We start from the raw sequence: 21,615 nt of genomic DNA on the forward strand, positions 1-21,615 counted from the left end.
ACTCCTGAGCCCATGCTGTGATTTCCTTCACAGTAGCACTCCTGTTTTTGATGCAGTGTCGTTTAAGGGCCCGGAGATCACGGGCATTCAGTATGGTTCTCCGGCCTTGACCTTTACGCACAGAGATTTTTCCAGATTCTCTGAATCTTCTGATGATATTATTCACAGTTGATGATGACAACTGCAAACTCTTTGCAATTTTTCGCTGGGTAACACCTCTCTGATACTGTTCCACTATCTTTTTATGCAACATTGTGGGAGTTGGTGATCCTCTACCCATCTTGGCTTCTGAGGGACACTGCCAATCTGAGAAGCACTTTTTATACCCAATCATATTGCCAATTGACCTGATTAGTGCTGATTGGTCTTCCAGGTGTTTGCTGTATGCTCAAATGACTTTTTCCAGCCTCTAATAGGTTCTTGTCCCAACTTTTTTGGGATTTGTTGACACCATGAAATTTTGAATGAGCATATTTTTCCTTAATATTATACAATTTCTCAGTTTAAACTATTGACCTGTGATTTATGTTGTATTCTGAATAAAATATTAGAAGTTGGCACCTCCACATCATTGCATTCAGTTTTTATTCACAATTTCTAAAGTGTCCCAACTTTTTTGGAATCCGGTTTGTACCACATTAGACACTTCTGGTCGTATCGGAAATGAATTTATTTACAACATAAAGATATGAGGATGTCTTTTCCTCATTCAAGTTCTGTCAAGGGGGGGAGATCATTGATCCTCTGTCATTTAAATGCTCATGACGTAAATTTGATCGATTGCGATGAAACACAGAAATCGTGACACCCCGAGTGTTACAGTAACGTGTAGAAGAGGGAATCCTGAAATATATACGTGTTTCTGCCAACACGTGAGGATGTCATAATAAACTGTTTTCATCAGCATGATGATGATGATGATGATGATGATGTGCGCTGCTTCCTCTCTCCAGGCCCGCCTGCTCCCACCTCTCTGTTTCAGCCTCCACGGCGTCCCGGCCTCGGCACGGTGGGGAAACCCATCCGGCTCCTCGCCAACCACTTCCAGGTGCAGATTCCCAAGATCGACGTCTATCACTATGACATCGACATCAAGCCTGAGAAACGACCTCGAAGGGTGAACAGGTACGGACCGGGAGGCGGGGCTAGCGCCGGACTCGCTGCATGTGTGTGACGGTCTGGATCTGTGTTGCAGGGAGGTGGTGGACACCATGGTGCGGCACTTCAAGATGCAGATCTTCGGAGACCGCCAGCCGGGATACGACGGAAAGAGGAACATGTACACGGCACATCCGCTGCCTATCGGGAGAGACCGGGTGGGTTCCGCTGCACACGGTTTGCCGCGTGTGGGACGTCAGGCGGAAGGTTTCATCTGTGTCTCCCCTGGCAGGTGGACCTGGAGGTGACCCTGCCGGGCGAGGGGAAGGACCAGACCTTCAAGGTGTCTCTGCAGTGGGTGTCTGTGGTCAGTCTCCAGATGCTGCTTGAAGCCCTGTCGGGTCACCTGAACGAGGTCCCCGAGGACTCTGTCCAGGCCCTGGATGTCATTACGCGCCACCTGCCCTCCATGAGGTGATGTAGCCGCCAGCAACCACAGCCCCTCCCACAGCTACAGCCCCGCCCACAGTCACAGCCCATCCCACATTCACAACCCCGCCCACGTTTACAGCTCCGCCCACACCCACAGTCCCGCCCACAGCCCCAGGTTCTCCCACAGCTACAGCCTGTTCCACAGCTCCGCCCGCCTTCACAGCTCCGCCCACAGTCACAGCTCCGCCCACAGTCACAGCCTGAATCTTCCTTCCTGCCTTTCAGATACACTCCTGTGGGGCGCTCCTTCTTCTCTCCTCCAGAGGGCTACTACCATCCTCTGGGTGGAGGTCGGGAGGTGTGGTTTGGCTTCCATCAGTCTGTCCGTCCTGCCATGTGGAACATGATGCTGAACATCGACGGTAAGACCTTCTGCAGCTCAGATGAGACAAATGTCCGTACATGTGCAGATGCGGGTTCAGACAGGAGAAGCTCACACTGTCTGGTTTCATCTGCACCCATCCTTGCTGCTTGCACATCCACACGAGGAACGATGCTTCACAGCACGTTGAGCCAGAAGCGGATTTCCATCTGCTTTCCCAGGAAAATAAAACTAATCCAGTATCAGGGCCTAGTGGCCAAAGCACACCTGTACAGGTGTATGGACTGGCTGTCCTTCCAGACCTGAAGCTCATGGGAACCAGTAAAGCTTGTTCTTGCTTCTCATGGTACATTCATCCTCCCGAGAAGCTCCCCGAGGGGCGGGGTCACTGCCGGCGGTGATGCTTTAATAAACGTCTGTTCGTACTTTCTCACCTCCTCAATCAGCTGATTTACCAAAACAACTTGTTTCCCTGCATCCGACCCGACCGGAGGCCGAGCGTCCGACCCGACCGGAGGCCGGGCGTCCGACCCGACCGGAGGCCGAGCGTCCGACCCGACCGGAGGCCGGGCGTCCGACCCGACCGGAGGCCGGGCGTCCGACCCGACCGGAGGCCGAGCGTCTGACCCGACCGGAGGCCGAGCGTCCGACCCGACCGGAGGCCGAGCGTCCGACCCGACCGGAGGCCGGGCGTCCGACCCGACCGGAGGCCGAGCGTCCGACCCGACCGGAGGCCGAGCGTCCGACCCGACCGGAGGCCGGGCGTCCGACCCGACCGGAGGCCGAGCGTCCGACCCGACCGGAGGCCGAGCGTCCGACCCGACCGGAGGCCGAGCGTCCGACCCGACCCGAAGCCGGGCGTCCGACCCGACCGGAGGCCGGGCGTCCGACCCGACCCGAAGCCGGGCGTCCGACCCGACCGGAGGCCGGGCGTCCGACCCGACCGGAGGCCGAGCGTCCGACCCGACCGGAGGCCGAGCGTCCGACCCGACCGGAGGCCGGGCGTCCGACCCGACCGGAGGCCGGGCGTCCGACCCGACCGGAGGCCGAGCGTCCGACCCGACCGGAGGCCGAGCGTCCGACCCGACCGGAGGCCGAGCGTCCGACCCGACCGGAGGCCGGGCGTCCGACCCGACCGGAGGCCGAGCGTCCGACCCGACCGGAGGCCGAGCGTCCGACCCGACCGGAGGCCGAGCGTCCGACCCGACCCGAAGCCGGGCGTCCGACCCGACCGGAGGCCGGGCGTCCGACCCGACCGGAGGCCGAGCGTCCGACCCGACCGGAGGCCGAGCGTCCGACCCGACCGGAGGCCGAGCGTCCGACCCGACCCGAAGCCGGGCGTCCGACCCGACCGGAGGCCGGGCGTCCGACCCGACCCGAAGCCGGGCGTCCGACCCGACCGGAGGCCGGGCGTCCGACCCGACCCGAAGCCGGGCGTCCGACCCGACCGGAGGCCGGGCGTCCGACCCGACCGGAGGCCGAGCGTCCGACCCGACCGGAGGCCGAGCGTCCGACCCGACCGGAGGCCGAGCGTCCGACCCGACCGGAGGCCGGGCGTCCGACCCGACCGGAGGCCGAGCGTCCGACCCGACCGGAGGCCGAGCGTCCGACCCGACCGGAGGCCGGGCGTCCGACCCGACCGGAGGCCGAGCGTCCGACCCGACCGGAGGCCGAGCGTCCGACCCGACCGGAGGCCGGGCGTCCGACCCGACCGGAGGCCGAGCGTCCGACCCGACCCGAAGCCGGGCGTCCGACCCGACCGGAGGCCGGGCGTCCGACCCGACCGGAGGCCGGGCGTCCGACCCGACCGGAGGCCGGGCGTCCGACCCGACCGGAGGCCGAGCGTCCGACCCGACCGGAGGCCGAGCGTCCGACCCGACCGGAGGCCGGGCGTCCGACCCGACCGGAGGCCGGGCGTCCGACCCGACCGGAGGCCGAGCGTCCGACCCGACCGGAGGCCGGGCGTCCGACCCGACCGGAGGCCGAGCGTCCGACCCGACCCGAAGCCGGGCGTCCGACCCGACCGGAGGCCGAGCGTCCGACCCGACCGGAGGCCGAGCGTCCGACCCGACCGGAGGCCGAGCGTCCGACCCGACCCGAAGCCGGGCGTCCGACCCGACCGGAGGCCGGGCGTCCGACCCGACCGGAGGCCGGGCGTCCGACCCGACCCGAGGCCGGGCGTCCGACCCGACCGGAGGCCGGGCGTCCGACCCGACCGGAGGCCGAGCGTCCGACCCGACCGGAGGCCGGGCGTCCGACCCGACCCGAGGCCGGGCGTCCGACCCGACCCGAGGCCGGGCGTCCGAATCGAGACCGGGAGGAAGGGATATCTGCGGCCGGTCGCTGGTTCTGCTCGCTAACGTCTTGTTGACATTCAGAAGGAACTAGCTTTCGGGTGATGAATAAAAGTTGTTGTTATGAAAAGTGAACTGGGTCGATGACAGAACCCGGCCGGGCTTCTGCTGAAGCAGTGACGGTCCTGATGATCTGTTCCTCCACCTTCCCTGTTATCTGAGCTGAGACTGTGGGAATCGCTTGTAATCCCGGCATGAGGCTTTAGCAGAGTGATCCGGCCCTTAATCCCAGAGATATCCCAATCCCGTTAAGAGTCCACAGGAAGATGCAGACTCCTGCCAGAATATCCAGATTATCTTTCCTGATGAAGAAAGCCCAGGTTCATCTTTGCACACTGTTCCACGAATGACCTTCATCTTCATGTTTGATCTTCCTCCTCACAGTGTCGGCCACCGCTTTCTACCGCGCTCAGCCTGTCATCGAGTTCATGTGTGAAGTTCTGGACATCCAGAACATCAACGAACAGACCAAACCACTGACTGACTCCCAGAGGGTCAAATTTACCAAGGAAATACGAGGTGAGCCCACACTGACCCATTCACGAGACAGAAATCTGCTTCATCACTTTTCTGTCTGGACGCCAGATGCTCTGAAAAGCTACAGATTCCTCGGAAGTCCCGTTTTCTGTGACGTGGATCTGATGGGGGGTCTGCAACCTGCCTCTCCCAACAACCAGTACAGATTATTCATACATGTTGTAGCTAAAAATATCTGCAGTATTTACTGAGATGTTTCTCTTCTCGTTAGTCAGAAAGCTACAAACGCGCCCTGTCAACATGACACATCCCCATCATGACACATCCCCATCATGACACATCCCCATCATGACACGTCCCCATCATGACACGTCCCTGACAACATGACACCTCCCCATCATGACACGTCCCCATCATGACACGTCCCCATCATGACACGTCCCCATCATGACACGTCCCCATCATGACACATCCCCATCATGACACGTCCCCATCATGACACGTCCCTGACAACATGACACATCCCCATCATGACACGTCCCCATCATGACACATCCCCATCATGACACCTCCCTGACAACATGACACATCCCCATCATGACACGTCCCCATCATGACACATCCCCATCATGACACCTCCCTGACAACATGACACATCCCCATCATGACACGTCCCCATCATGACACGTCCCCATCATGACACGTCCCCATCATGACACATCCCCATCATGACACCTCCCTGACAACATGACACGTCCCCATCATGACACGTCCCCATCATGACACCTCCCTGACAACATGACACATCCCCATCATGACACGTCCCCATCATGACACGTCCCCATCATGACACGTCCCTGACAACATGACACATCCCCATCATGACACGTCCCTGACAACATGACACATCCCCATCATGACACATCCCCATCATGACACATCCCTGACAACATGACACGTCCCCATCATGACACGTCCCCATCATGACACGTCCCCATCATGACACGTCCCCATCATGACACATCCCCATCATGACACATCCCCATCATGACACATCCCTGACAACATGACACATCCCCATCATGACACATCCCCATCATGACACGTCCCCATCATGACACATCCCCATCATGACACATCCCCATCATGACACATCCCTGACAACATGACACATCCCCATCATGACACGTCCCCATCATGACACATCCCCATCATGACACATCCCCATCATGACACGTCCCCATCATGACACATCCCCATCATGACACATCCCCATCATGACACGTCCCCATCATGACACATCCCCATCATGACACGTCCCCATCATGACACATCCCCATCATGACACATCCCCATCATGACACATCCCCATCATGACACATCCCCATCATGACACCTCCCTGACAACATGACACGTCCCCATCATGACACGTCCCCATCATGACACGTCCCCATCATGACACGTCCCCATCATGACACATCCCCATCATGACACATCCCCATCATGACACCTCCCTGACAACATGACACATCCCCATCATGACACGTCCCTGACAACATGACACGTCCCCATCATGACACGTCCCCATCATGACACGTCCCCATCATGACACGTCCCCATCATGACACATCCCCATCATGACACATCCCCATCATGACACCTCCCTGACAACATGACACATCCCCATCATGACACGTCCCTGACAACATGACACGTCCCCATCATGACACATCCCCATCATGACACATCCCCATCATGACACCTCCCTGACAACATGACACGTCCCCATCATGACACATCCCCATCATGACACCTCCCTGACAACATGACACGTCCCCATCATGACACATCCCCATCATGACACGTCCCCATCATGACACGTCCCCATCATGACACGTCCCCATCATGACACCTCCCTGACAACATGACACCTCCCCATCATGACACATCCCCATCATGACACATCCCCATCATGACACATCCCCATCATGACACGTCCCCATCATGACACGTCCCCATCATGACACGTCCCTGACAACATGACACATCCCTGACAACATGACACGTCCCCATCATGACACGTCCCCATCATGACACGTCCCCATCATGACACATCCCCATCATGACACATCCCCATCATGACACGTCCCCATCATGACACGTCCCCATCATGACACGTCCCTGACAACATGACACGTCCCCATCATGACACCTCCCCATCATGACACGTCCCTGACAACATGACACATCCCTGACAACATGACACGTCCCCATCATGACACGTCCCCATCATGACACGTCCCCATCATGACACGTCCCCATCATGACACGTCCCCATCATGACACGTCCCTGACAACATGACACATCCCCATCATGACACATCCCCATCATGACACGTCCCTGACAACATGACACGTCCCCATCATGACACATCCCCATCATGACACATCCCCATCATGACACGTCCCTGACAACATGACACGTCCCCATCATGACACATCCCCATCATGACACCTCCCTGACAACATGACACGTCCCCATCATGACACATCCCCATCATGACACCTCCCTGACAACATGACACGTCCCCATCATGACACGTCCCCATCATGACACGTCCCCATCATGACACATCCCTGACAACATGACACATCCCCATCATGACACGTCCCTGACAACATGACACATCCCCATCATGACACGTCCCCATCATGACACGTCCCCATCATGACACGTCCCTGACAACATGACACATCCCCATCATGACACGTCCCTGACAACATGACACATCCCCATCATGACACGTCCCTGACAACATGACACGTCCCCATCATGACACGTCCCCATCATGACACGTCCCCATCATGACACGTCCCCATCATGACACGTCCCCGACAACATGACACATCCCCATCATGACACGTCCCTGACAACATGACACGTCCCCATCATGACACGTCCCTGACAACATGACACATCCCCATCATGACACGTCCCTGACAACATGACACATCCCCATCATGACACATCCCCATCATGACACGTCCCTGACAACATGACACATCCCCATCATGACACGTCCCCATCATGACACGTCCCTGACAACATGACACATCCCCATCATGACACATCCCTGACAACATGACACATCCCCATCATGACACATCCCCATCATGACACGTCCCTGACAACATGACACGTCCCCATCATGACACATCCCCATCATGACACGTCCCTGACAACATGACACGTCCCCATCATGACACGTCCCTGACAACATGACACGTCCCCATCATGACACGTCCCTGACAACATGACACATCCCCATCATGACACATCCCTGACAACATGACACATCCCCATCATGACACATCCCCATCATGACACGTCCCTGACAACATGACACGTCCCCATCATGACACATCCCCATCATGACACGTCCCTGACAACATGACACGTCCCCATCATGACACGTCCCCATCATGACACATCCCTGACAACATGACACATCCCCATCATGACACGTCCCTGACAACATGACACGTCCCCATCATGACACGTCCCCATCATGACACGTCCCTGACAACATGACACATCCCCATCATGACACATCCCCATCATGACACGTCCCTGACAACATGACACGTCCCCATCATGACACGTCCCCATCATGACACATCCCCATCATGACACGTCCCTGACAACATGACACGTCCCCATCATGACACATCCCTGACAACATGACACATCCCCATCATGACACGTCCCCATCATGACACGTCCCTGACAACATGACACGTCCCCATCATGACACATCCCTGACAACATGACACATCCCCATCATGACACGTCCCCATCATGACACGTCCCCATCATGACACGTCCCCATCATGACACGTCCCCATCATGACACGTCCCCATCATGACACGTCCCTGACAACATGACACGTCCCCATCATGACACGTCCCCATCATGACACGTCCCTGACAACATGACACGTCCCCATCATGACACGTCCCCATCATGACACATCCCCATCATGACACGTCCCTGACAACATGACACATCCCCATCATGACACATCCCTGACAACATGACACATCCCCATCATGACACGTCCCCATCATGACACGTCCCTGACAACATGACACGTCCCCATCATGACACATCCCTGACAACATGACACATCCCCATCATGACACGTCCCCATCATGACACGTCCCCATCATGACACGTCCCTGACAACATGACACGTCCCCATCATGACACGTCCCTGACAACATGACACATCCCCATCATGACACGTCCCTGACAACATGACACATCCCCATCATGACACATCCCCATCATGACACGTCCCCATCATGACACGTCCCCATCATGACACGTCCCTGACAACATGACACGTCCCCATCATGACACGTCCCTGACAACATGACACATCCCCATCATGACACGTCCCCATCATGACACGTCCCCATCATGACACGTCCCTGACAACATGACACGTCCCCATCATGACACGTCCCCATCATGACACGTCCCCATCATGACACGTCCCTGACAACATGACACGTCCCCATCATGACACGTCCCCATCATGACACATCCCCATCATGACACGTCCCCATCATGACACGTCCCTGACAACATGACACGTCCCCATCATGACACGTCCCTGACAACATGACACATCCCCATCATGACACGTCCCCATCATGACACGTCCCCATCATGACACATCCCTGACAACATGACACGTCCCCATCATGACACGTCCCTGACAACATGACACATCCCCATCATGACACGTCCCCATCATGACACCTCCCTGACAACATGACACGTCCCCATCATGACACGTCCCTGACAACATGACACGTCCCCATCATGACACATCCCCATCATGACACGTCCCTGACAACATGACACGTCCCCATCATGACACGTCCCCATCATGACACGTCCCTGACAACATGACACGTCCCCATCATGACACGTCCCCATCATGACACGTCCCCATCATGACACATCCCCATCATGACACGTCCCCATCATGACACGTCCCTGACAACATGACACATCCCCATCATGACACGTCCCCATCATGACACGTCCCTGACATCATGACACATCCCCATCATGACACGTCCCTGACAACATGACACGTCCCCATCATGACACGTCCCTGACAACATGACACATCCCCATCATGACACGTCCCCATCATGACACGTCCCTGACAACATGACACATCCCCATCATGACACGTCCCCATCATGACACGTCCCTGACAACATGACACGTCCCCATCATGACACGTCCCTGACAACATGACACATCCCCATCATGACACGTCCCCATCATGACACGTCCCCATCATGACACGTCCCCATCATGACACGTCCCTGACAACATGACACATCCCCATCATGACACGTCCCCATCATGACACGTCCCTGACAACATGACACATCCCCATCATGACACGTCCCCATCATGACACGTCCCCATCATGACACGTCCCCATCATGACACATCCCCATCATGACACGTCCCCATCATGACACGTCCCCATCATGACACATCCCCATCATGACACGTCCCCATCATGACACATCCCCATCATGACACGTCCCCATCATGACACGTCCCTGACAACATGACACATCCCCATCATGACACGTCCCCATCATGACACGTCCCCATCATGACACGTCCCCATCATGACACATCCCCATCATGACACGTCCCCATCATGACACATCCCCATCATGACACGTCCCTGACAACATGACACATCCCCATCATGACACGTCCCCATCATGACACGTCCCCATCATGACACGTCCCCATCATGACACGTCCCCATCATGACACGTCCCCATCATGACACGTCCCCATCATGACACGTCCCCATCATGACACGTCCCCATCATGACACATCCCCATCATGACACATCCCCATCATGACACGTCCCCATCATGACACATCCCCATCATGACACGTCCCCATCATGACACATCCCCATCATGACACGTCCCCATCATGACACATCCCCATCATGACACGTCCCCATCATGACACGTCCCCATCATGACACGTCCCCATCATGACACGTCCCCATCATGACACATCCCCATCATGACACGTCCCCATCATGACACATCCCCATCATGACACGTCCCTGACAACATGACACGTCCCTGACAACATGACACGTCCCCATCATGACACATCCCCATCATGACACATCCCTGACAACATGACACATCCCCATCATGACACATCCCCATCATGACACGTCCCTGACAACATGACACGTCCCCATCATGACACATCCCCATCATGACACCTCCCTGACAACATGACACATCCCCATCATGACACGTCCCCATCATGACACGTCCCCATCATGACACGTCCCCATCATGACACCTCCCTGACAACATGACACCTCCCTGACAACATGACACATCCCTGACAACATGACACGTCCCCATCATGACACGTCCCCATCATGACACATCCCCATCATGACACGTCCCCATCATGACACGTCCCCATCATGACACATCCCCATCATGACACGTCCCTGACAACATGACACGTCCCCATCATGACACATCCCCATCATGACACATCCCTGACAACATGACACGTCCCCATCATGACACCTCCCTGACAACATGACACGTCCCCATCATGACACGTCCCCATCATGACACGTCCCCATCATGACACGTCCCCATCATGACACATCCCTGACAACATGACACATCCCCATCATGACACGTCCCTGACAACATGACACATCCCCATCATGACACGTCCCTGACAACATGACACATCCCCATCATGACACGTCCCCATCATGACACGTCCCCATCATGACACGTCCCTGACAACATGACACATCCCCATCATGACACGTCCCTGACAACATGACACATCCCCATCATGACACATCCCCATCATGACACGTCCCCATCATGACACGTCCCCATCATGACACGTCCCCATCATGACACGTCCCCATCATGACACATCCCTGACAACATGACACATCCCCATCATGACACGTCCCTGACAACATGACACGTCCCCATCATGACACGTCCCCATCATGACACGTCCCCATCATGACACGTCCCCATCATGACACGTCCCCGACAACATGACACATCCCCATCATGACACGTCCCTGACAACATGACACGTCCCCATCATGACACGTCCCCATCATGACACGTCCCCATCATGACACGTCCCTGACAACATGACACATCCCCATCATGACACGTCCCCATCATGACACGTCCCCATCATGACACGTCCCTGACAACATGACACATCCCCATCATGACACATCCCTGACAACATGACACATCCCCATCATGACACATCCCTGACAACATGACACGTCCCCATCATGACACGTCCCCATCATGACACGTCCCCATCATGACACGTCCCCATCATGACACATCCCCATCATGACACATCCCCATCATGACACGTCCCCATCATGACACGTCCCTGACAACATGACACATCCCCATCATGACACGTCCCCATCATGACACCTCCCTGACAACATGACACATCCCCATCATGACACATCCCCATCATGACACGTCCCTGACAACATGACACGTCCCCATCATGACACGTCCCCATCATGACACGTCCCCATCATGACACGTCCCTGACAACATGACACATCCCCATCATGACACGTCCCCATCATGACACGTCCCCATCATGACACGTCCCTGACAACATGACACATCCCCATCATGACACGTCCCCATCATGACACATCCCTGACAACATGACACATCCCCATCATGACACATCCCTGACAACATGACACATCCCCATCATGACACATCCCTGACAACATGACACATCCCCATCATGACACGTCCCCATCATGACACCTCCCTGACAACATGACACGTCCCCATCATGACACGTCCCCATCATGACACATCCCCATCATGACACATCCCTGACAACATGACACATCCCCATCATGACACATCCCCATCATGACACGTCCCTGACAACATGACACGTCCCCATCATGACACGTCCCCATCATGACACGTCCCTGACAACATGACACGTCCCCATCATGACACATCCCCATCATGACACGTCCCTGACAACATGACAAATCCCCATCATGACACGTCCCCATCATGACACGTCCCCATCATGACACGTCCCCATCATGACACGTCCCTGACAACATGACACGTCCCCATCATGACACATCCCCATCATGACACGTCCCTGACAACATGACACGTCCCCATCATGACACATCCCCATCATGACACGTCCCTGACAACATGACACGTCCCCATCATGACACGTCCCCATCATGACACGTCCCTGACAACATGACACGTCCCCATCATGACACGTCCCCATCATGACACGTCCCCATCATGACACATCCCCATCATGACACGTCCCTGACAACATGACACATCCCCATCATGACACATCCCTGACAACATGACACATCCCCATCATGACACGTCCCTGACAACATGACACGTCCCCATCATGACACGTCCCCATCATGACACGTCCCCATCATGACACGTCCCTGACAACATGACACGTCCCCATCATGACACGTCCCCATCATGACACGTCCCCATCATGACACATCCCTGACAACATGACACATCCCCATCATGACACATCCCCATCATGACACGTCCCCATCATGACACATCCCCATCATGACACCTCCCTGACAACATGACACGTCCCCATCATGACACATCCCCATCATGACACCTCCCTGACAACATGACACATCCCCATCATGACACCTCCCTGACAACATGACACGTCCCCATCATGACACATCCCCATCATGACACCTCCCTGACAACATGACACATCCCCATCATGACACGTCCCCATCATGACACATCCCCATCATGACACCTCCCTGACAACATGACACGTCCCCATCATGACACATCCCCATCATGACACCTCCCTGACAACATGACACGTCCCCATCATGACACATCCCCATCATGACACCTCCCTGACAACATGACACGTCCCTGACAACATGACACATCCCCATCATGACACGTCCCCATCATGACACGTCCCTGACATCATGACACATCCCCATCATGACACGTCCCTGACAACATGACACGTCCCCATCATGACACGTCCCTGACAACATGACACATCCCCATCATGACACGTCCCTGACAACATGACACATCCCCATCATGACACGTCCCCATCATGACACGTCCCCATCATGACACGTCCCCATCATGACACGTCCCTGACAACATGACACATCCCCATCATGACACGTCCCTGACAACATGACACATCCCCATCATGACACGTCCCCATCATGACACATCCCCATCATGACACGTCCCCATCATGACACGTCCCCATCATGACACGTCCCTGACAACATGACACATCCCCATCATGACACATCCCTGACAACATGACACATCCCCATCATGACACATCCCTGACAACATGACACATCCCCATCATGACACATCCCCATCATGACACGTCCCTGACAACATGACACGTCCCCATCATGACACGTCCCTGACAACATGACACATCCCCATCATGACACATCCCTGACAACATGACACATCCCCATCATGACACATCCCCATCATGACACGTCCCTGACAACATGACACGTCCCCATCATGACACGTCCCCATCATGACACGTCCCCATCATGACACATCCCCATCATGACACGTCCCCATCATGACACCTCCCTGACAACATGACACATCCCTGACAACATGACACATCCCCATCATGACACGTCCCCATCATGACACGTCCCTGACAACATGACACGTCCCCATCATGACACGTCCCCATCATGACACGTCCCTGACAACATGACACGTCCCCATCATGACACGTCCCCATCATGACACGTCCCCATCATGACACGTCCCTGACAACATGACACATCCCCATCATGACACGTCCCTGACAACATGACACATCCCCATCATGACACGTCCCTGACAACATGACACATCCCCATCATGACACGTCCCTGACAACATGACACGTCCCCATCATGACACATCCCCATCATGACACGTCCCCATCATGACACGTCCCCATCATGACACGTCCCTGACAACATGACACATCCCCATCATGACACGTCCCTGACAACATGACACATCCCCATCATGACACGTCCCCATCATGACACGTCCCCATCATGACACGTCCCTGACAACATGACACGTCCCCATCATGACACGTCCCCATCATGACACGTCCCTGACAACATGACACATCCCCATCATGACACGTCCCCATCATGACACGTCCCTGACAACATGACACGTCCCCATCATGACACGTCCCCATCATGACACGTCCCTGACAACATGACACATCCCCATCATGACACGTCCCTGACAACATGACACATCCCCATCATGACACGTCCCTGACAACATGACACGTCCCCATCATGACACGTCCCTGACAACATGACACATCCCCATCATGACACGTCCCCATCATGACACGTCCCCATCATGACACGTCCCTGACAACATGACACGTCCCCATCATGACACGTCCCCATCATGACACGTCCCTGACAACATGACACATCCCCATCATGACACGTCCCTGACAACATGACACGTCCCCATCATGACACGTCCCTGACAACATGACACGTCCCCATCATGACACGTCCCTGACAACATGACACATCCCCATCATGACACGTCCCTGACAACATGACACATCCCCATCATGACACGTCCCTGACAACATGACACATCCCCATCATGACACGTCCCCATCATGACACGTCCCCATCATGACACGTCCCTGACAACATGACACATCCCCATCATGACACGTCCCTGACAACATGACACATCCCCATCATGACACGTCCTTGACAACATGACACATCCCCATCATGACACGTCCCTGACAACATGACACGTCCCCATCATGACACGTCCCCATCATGACACGTCCCCATCATGACACATCCCCATCATGACACATCCCCATCATGACACATCCCTGACAACATGACACATCCCCATCATGACACGTCCCCATCATGACACATCCCTGACAACATGACACGTCCCTGACAACATGACACGTCCCTGACAACATGACACGTCCCCATCATGACACGTCCCTGACAACATGACACGTCCCTGACAACATGACACGTCCCTGACAACATGACACGTCCCCATCATGACACGTCCCTGACAACATGACACGTCCCTGACAACATGACACGTCCCTGACAACATGACACGTCCCCATCATGACACGTCCCTGACAACATGACACATCCCCATCATGACACGTCCCCATCATGACACATCCCTGACAACATGACACGTCCCCATCATGACACGTCCTTGACAACATGACACATCCCCATCATGACACGTCCCTGACAACATGACACGTCCCCATCATGACACGTCCCCATCATGACACGTCCCCATCATGACACATCCCCATCATGACACGTCCCCATCATGACACGTCCCTGACAACATGACACATCCCCATCATGACACATCCCCATCATGACACATCCCTGACAACATGACACGTCCCCATCATGACACGTCCCCATCATGACACGTCCCCATCATGACACGTCCTTGACAACATGACACATCCCCATCATGACACGTCCCTGACAACATGACACATCCCCATCATGACACGTCCCCATCATGACACGTCCCCATCATGACACATCCCCATCATGACACATCCCCATCATGACACGTCCCCATCATGACACATCCCTGACAACATGACACATCCCCATCATGACACGTCCCCATCATGACACATCCCTGACAACATGACACGTCCCCATCATGACACGTCCCTGACAACATGACACATCCCCATCATGACACATCCCCATCATGACACATCCCTGACAACATGACACGTCCCCATCATGACACGTCCCCATCATGACACGTCCCCATCATGACACGTCCCCATCATGACACGTCCCTGACAACATGACACATCCCCATCATGACACGTCCCCATCATGACACGTCCCCATCATGACACGTCCCTGACAACATGACACATCCCCATCATGACACGTCCCCATCATGACACGTCCCCATCATGACACGTCCCCATCATGACACGTCCCTGACAACATGACACGTCCCCATCATGACACGTCCCCATCATGACACGTCCCCATCATGACACGTCCCCATCATGACACGTCCCTGACAACATGACACATCCCCATCATGACACGTCCCTGACAACATGACACATCCCCATCATGACACATCCCCATCATGACACATCCCCATCATGACACATCCCCATCATGACACGTCCCTGACAACATGACACATCCCCATCATGACACGTCCCTGACAACATGACACATCCCCATCATGACACATCCCCATCATGACACGTCCCTGACAACATGACACATCCCCATCATGACACGTCCCTGACAACATGACACATCCCCATCATGACACGTCCCTGACAACATGACACATCCCCATCATGACACATCCCCATCATGACACGTCCCTGACAACATGACACATCCCCATCATGACACGTCCCTGACAACATGACACATCCCCATCATGACACGTCCCTGACAACATGACACATCCCCATCATGACACATCCCCATCATGACACGTCCCTGACAACATGACACGTCCCCATCATGACACGTCCCCATCATGACACATCCCCATCATGACACATCCCCATCATGACACGTCCCTGACAACATGACACATCCCCATCATGACACATCCCCATCATGACACGTCCCCATCATGACACGTCCCTGACAACATGACACATCCCCATCATGACACGTCCCTGACAACATGACACGTCCCCATCATGACACATCCCCATCATGACACGTCCCCATCATGACACGTCCCCATCATGACACGTCCCTGACAACATGACACGTCCCCATCATGACACGTCCCCATCATGACACGTCCCTGACAACATGACACATCCCCATCATGACACGTCCCCATCATGACACGTCCCCATCATGACACGTCCCCATCATGACACGTCCCCATCATGACACGTCCCTGACAACATGACACGTCCCCATCATGACACGTCCCCATCATGACACGTCCCTGACAACATGACACATCCCCATCATGACACGTCCCTGACAACATGACACATCCCCATCATGACACGTCCCCATCATGACACGTCCCCATCATGACACATCCCCATCATGACACGTCCCCATCATGACACGTCCCTGACAACATGACACATCCCCATCATGACACGTCCCCATCATGACACGTCCCCATCATGACACGTCCCCATCATGACACATCCCCATCATGACACGTCCCTGACAACATGACACATCCCCATCATGACACGTCCCTGACAACATGACACGTCCCCATCATGACACGTCCCCATCATGACACATCCCCATCATGACACGTCCCCATCATGACACATCCCTGACAACATGACACATCCCTGACAACATGACACGTCCCCATCATGACACGTCCCCATCATGACACGTCCCTGACAACATGACACGTCCCCATCATGACACGTCCCCATCATGACACCTCCCTGACAACATGACACATCCCCATCATGACACATCCCCATCATGACACGTCCCTGACAACATGACACATCCCCATCATGACACGTCCCCATCATGACACGTCCCCATCATGACACATCCCCATCATGACACGTCCCTGACAACATGACACATCCCCATCATGACACGTCCCCATCATGACACATCCCCATCATGACACATCCCCATCATGACACCTCCCTGACAACATGACACATCCCCATCATGACACGTCCCCATCATGACACGTCCCCATCATGACACGTCCCTGACAACATGACACATCCCCATCATGACACGTCCCCATCATGACACGTCCCTGACAACATGACACATCCCCATCATGACACGTCCCTGACAACATGACACATCCCCATCATGACACGTCCCCATCATGACACGTCCCCATCATGACACGTCCCCATCATGACACGTCCCTGACAACATGACACGTCCCCATCATGACACGTCCCCATCATGACACATCCCTGACAACATGACACGTCCCCATCATGACACATCCCCATCATGACACATCCCTGACAACATGACACATCCCCATCATGACACGTCCCCATCATGACACGTCCCCATCATGACACGTCCCTGACAACATGACACATCCCCATCATGACACGTCCCTGACAACATGACACATCCCCATCATGACACGTCCCCATCATGACACGTCCCTGACAACATGACACATCCCCATCATGACACGTCCCTGACAACATGACACATCCCCATCATGACACGTCCCCATCATGACACGTCCCTGACAACATGACACATCCCCATCATGACACGTCCCTGACAACATGACACATCCCCATCATGACACGTCCCCATCATGACACGTCCCTGACAACATGACACATCCCCATCATGACACATCCCCATCATGACACGTCCCCATCATGACACGTCCCTGACAACATGACACATCCCCATCATGACACGTCCCCATCATGACACGTCCCTGACAACATGACACGTCCCCATCATGACACATCCCCATCATGACACGTCCCCATCATGACACGTCCCCATCATGACACGTCCCCATCATGACACGTCCCTGACAACATGACACATCCCCATCATGACACATCCCCATCATGACACGTCCCTGACAACATGACACATCCCCATCATGACACGTCCCTGACAACATGACACATCCCCATCATGACACGTCCCTGACAACATGACACATCCCCATCATGACACGTCCCTGACAACATGACACATCCCCATCATGACACGTCCCTGACAACATGACACGTCCCCATCATGACACGTCCCCATCATGACACGTCCCTGACAACATGACACATCCCCATCATGACACGTCCCTGACAACATGACACATCCCCATCATGACACGTCCCCATCATGACACGTCCCTGACAACATGACACGTCCCCATCATGACACGTCCCCATCATGACACGTCCCTGACAACATGACACATCCCCATCATGACACGTCCCCATCATGACACGTCCCCATCATGACACGTCCCTGACAACATGACACGTCCCCATCATGACACGTCCCCATCATGACACGTCCCCATCATGACACGTCCCTGACAACATGACACATCCCCATCATGACACGTCCCCATCATGACACGTCCCCATCATGACACGTCCCTGACAACATGACACGTCCCCATCATGACACGTCCCCATCATGACACGTCCCCATCATGACACGTCCCTGACAACATGACACATCCCCATCATGACACGTCCCCATCATGACACGTCCCCATCATGACACGTCCCTGACAACATGACACGTCCCCATCATGACACGTCCCTGACAACATGACACGTCCCCATCATGACACATCCCCATCATGACACATCCCCATCATGACACATCCCCATCATGACACGTCCCTGACAACATGACACATCCCCATCATGACACGTCCCCATCATGACACGTCCCCATCATGACACGTCCCTGACAACATGACACGTCCCCATCATGACACGTCCCTGACAACATGACACGTCCCCATCATGACACGTCCCCATCATGACACATCCCCATCATGACACATCCCCATCATGACACATCCCCATCATGACACGTCCCCATCATGACACATCCCTGACAACATGACACATCCCCATCATGACACGTCCCCATCATGACACATCCCCATCATGACACATCCCCATCATGACACGTCCCTGACAACATGACACGTCCCCATCATGACACATCCCCATCATGACACGTCCCTGACAACATGACACGTCCCCATCATGACACGTCCCCATCATGACACGTCCCCATCATGACACATCCCCATCATGACACGTCCCTGACAACATGACACATCCCCATCATGACACGTCCCCATCATGACACGTCCCCATCATGACACGTCCCCATCATGACACGTCCCCATCATGACACATCCCCATCATGACACGTCCCCATCATGACACATCCCTGACAACATGACACGTCCCCATCATGACACGTCCCCATCATGACACATCCCTGACAACATGACACATCCCCATCATGACACGTCCCCATCATGACACGTCCCCATCATGACACGTCCCCATCATGACACATCCCCATCATGACACGTCCCCATCATGACACGTCCCTGACAACATGACACATCCCCATCATGACACGTCCCCATCATGACACGTCCCTGACAACATGACACATCCCCATCATGACACGTCCCCATCATGACACGTCCCTGACAACATGACACGTCCCCATCATGACACGTCCCCATCATGACACGTCCCTGACAACATGACACATCCCCATCATGACACGTCCCCATCATGACACATCCCCATCATGACACGTCCCCATCATGACACGTCCCCATCATGACACGTCCCTGACAACATGACACGTCCCCATCATGACACATCCCCATCATGACACGTCCCCATCATGACACGTCCCTGACAACATGACACATCCCCATCATGACACGTCCCTGACAACATGACACATCCCCATCATGACACATCCCCATCATGACACATCCCCATCATGACACGTCCCCATCATGACACGTCCCCATCATGACACATCCCCATCATGACACGTCCCCATCATGACACGTCCCCATCATGACACA

The 21,615-nt window shown here is 54.9% G+C and overlaps 1 protein-coding gene across 3 annotated transcripts in view; it reads left to right on the forward strand.

The window, feature by feature from the left end:
• ago4 (argonaute RISC component 4) overlaps positions 1–21,615 on the forward strand; it is a 64,780-nt gene that overhangs the window by 15,686 nt on the left and 27,479 nt on the right. For all 3 annotated transcript variants that reach the window (XM_079258518.1, XM_079258519.1, XM_079258520.1), the window contains exons 2-6: positions 954–1,125; positions 1,196–1,316; positions 1,391–1,572; positions 1,816–1,952; positions 4,651–4,785. In XM_079258518.1, coding sequence (XP_079114644.1) covers positions 954–1,125; positions 1,196–1,316; positions 1,391–1,572; positions 1,816–1,952; positions 4,651–4,785 — 747 coding nt within the window. The remainder of the gene's footprint in view (positions 1–953; positions 1,126–1,195; positions 1,317–1,390; positions 1,573–1,815; positions 1,953–4,650; positions 4,786–21,615) is intronic.

The sequence above is a fragment of the Telmatherina bonti genome, assembly GCF_933228915.1.
Source record: "Telmatherina bonti genome assembly, chromosome: 19".
Lineage (NCBI taxonomy): Eukaryota > Metazoa > Chordata > Actinopteri > Atheriniformes > Telmatherinidae > Telmatherina > Telmatherina bonti.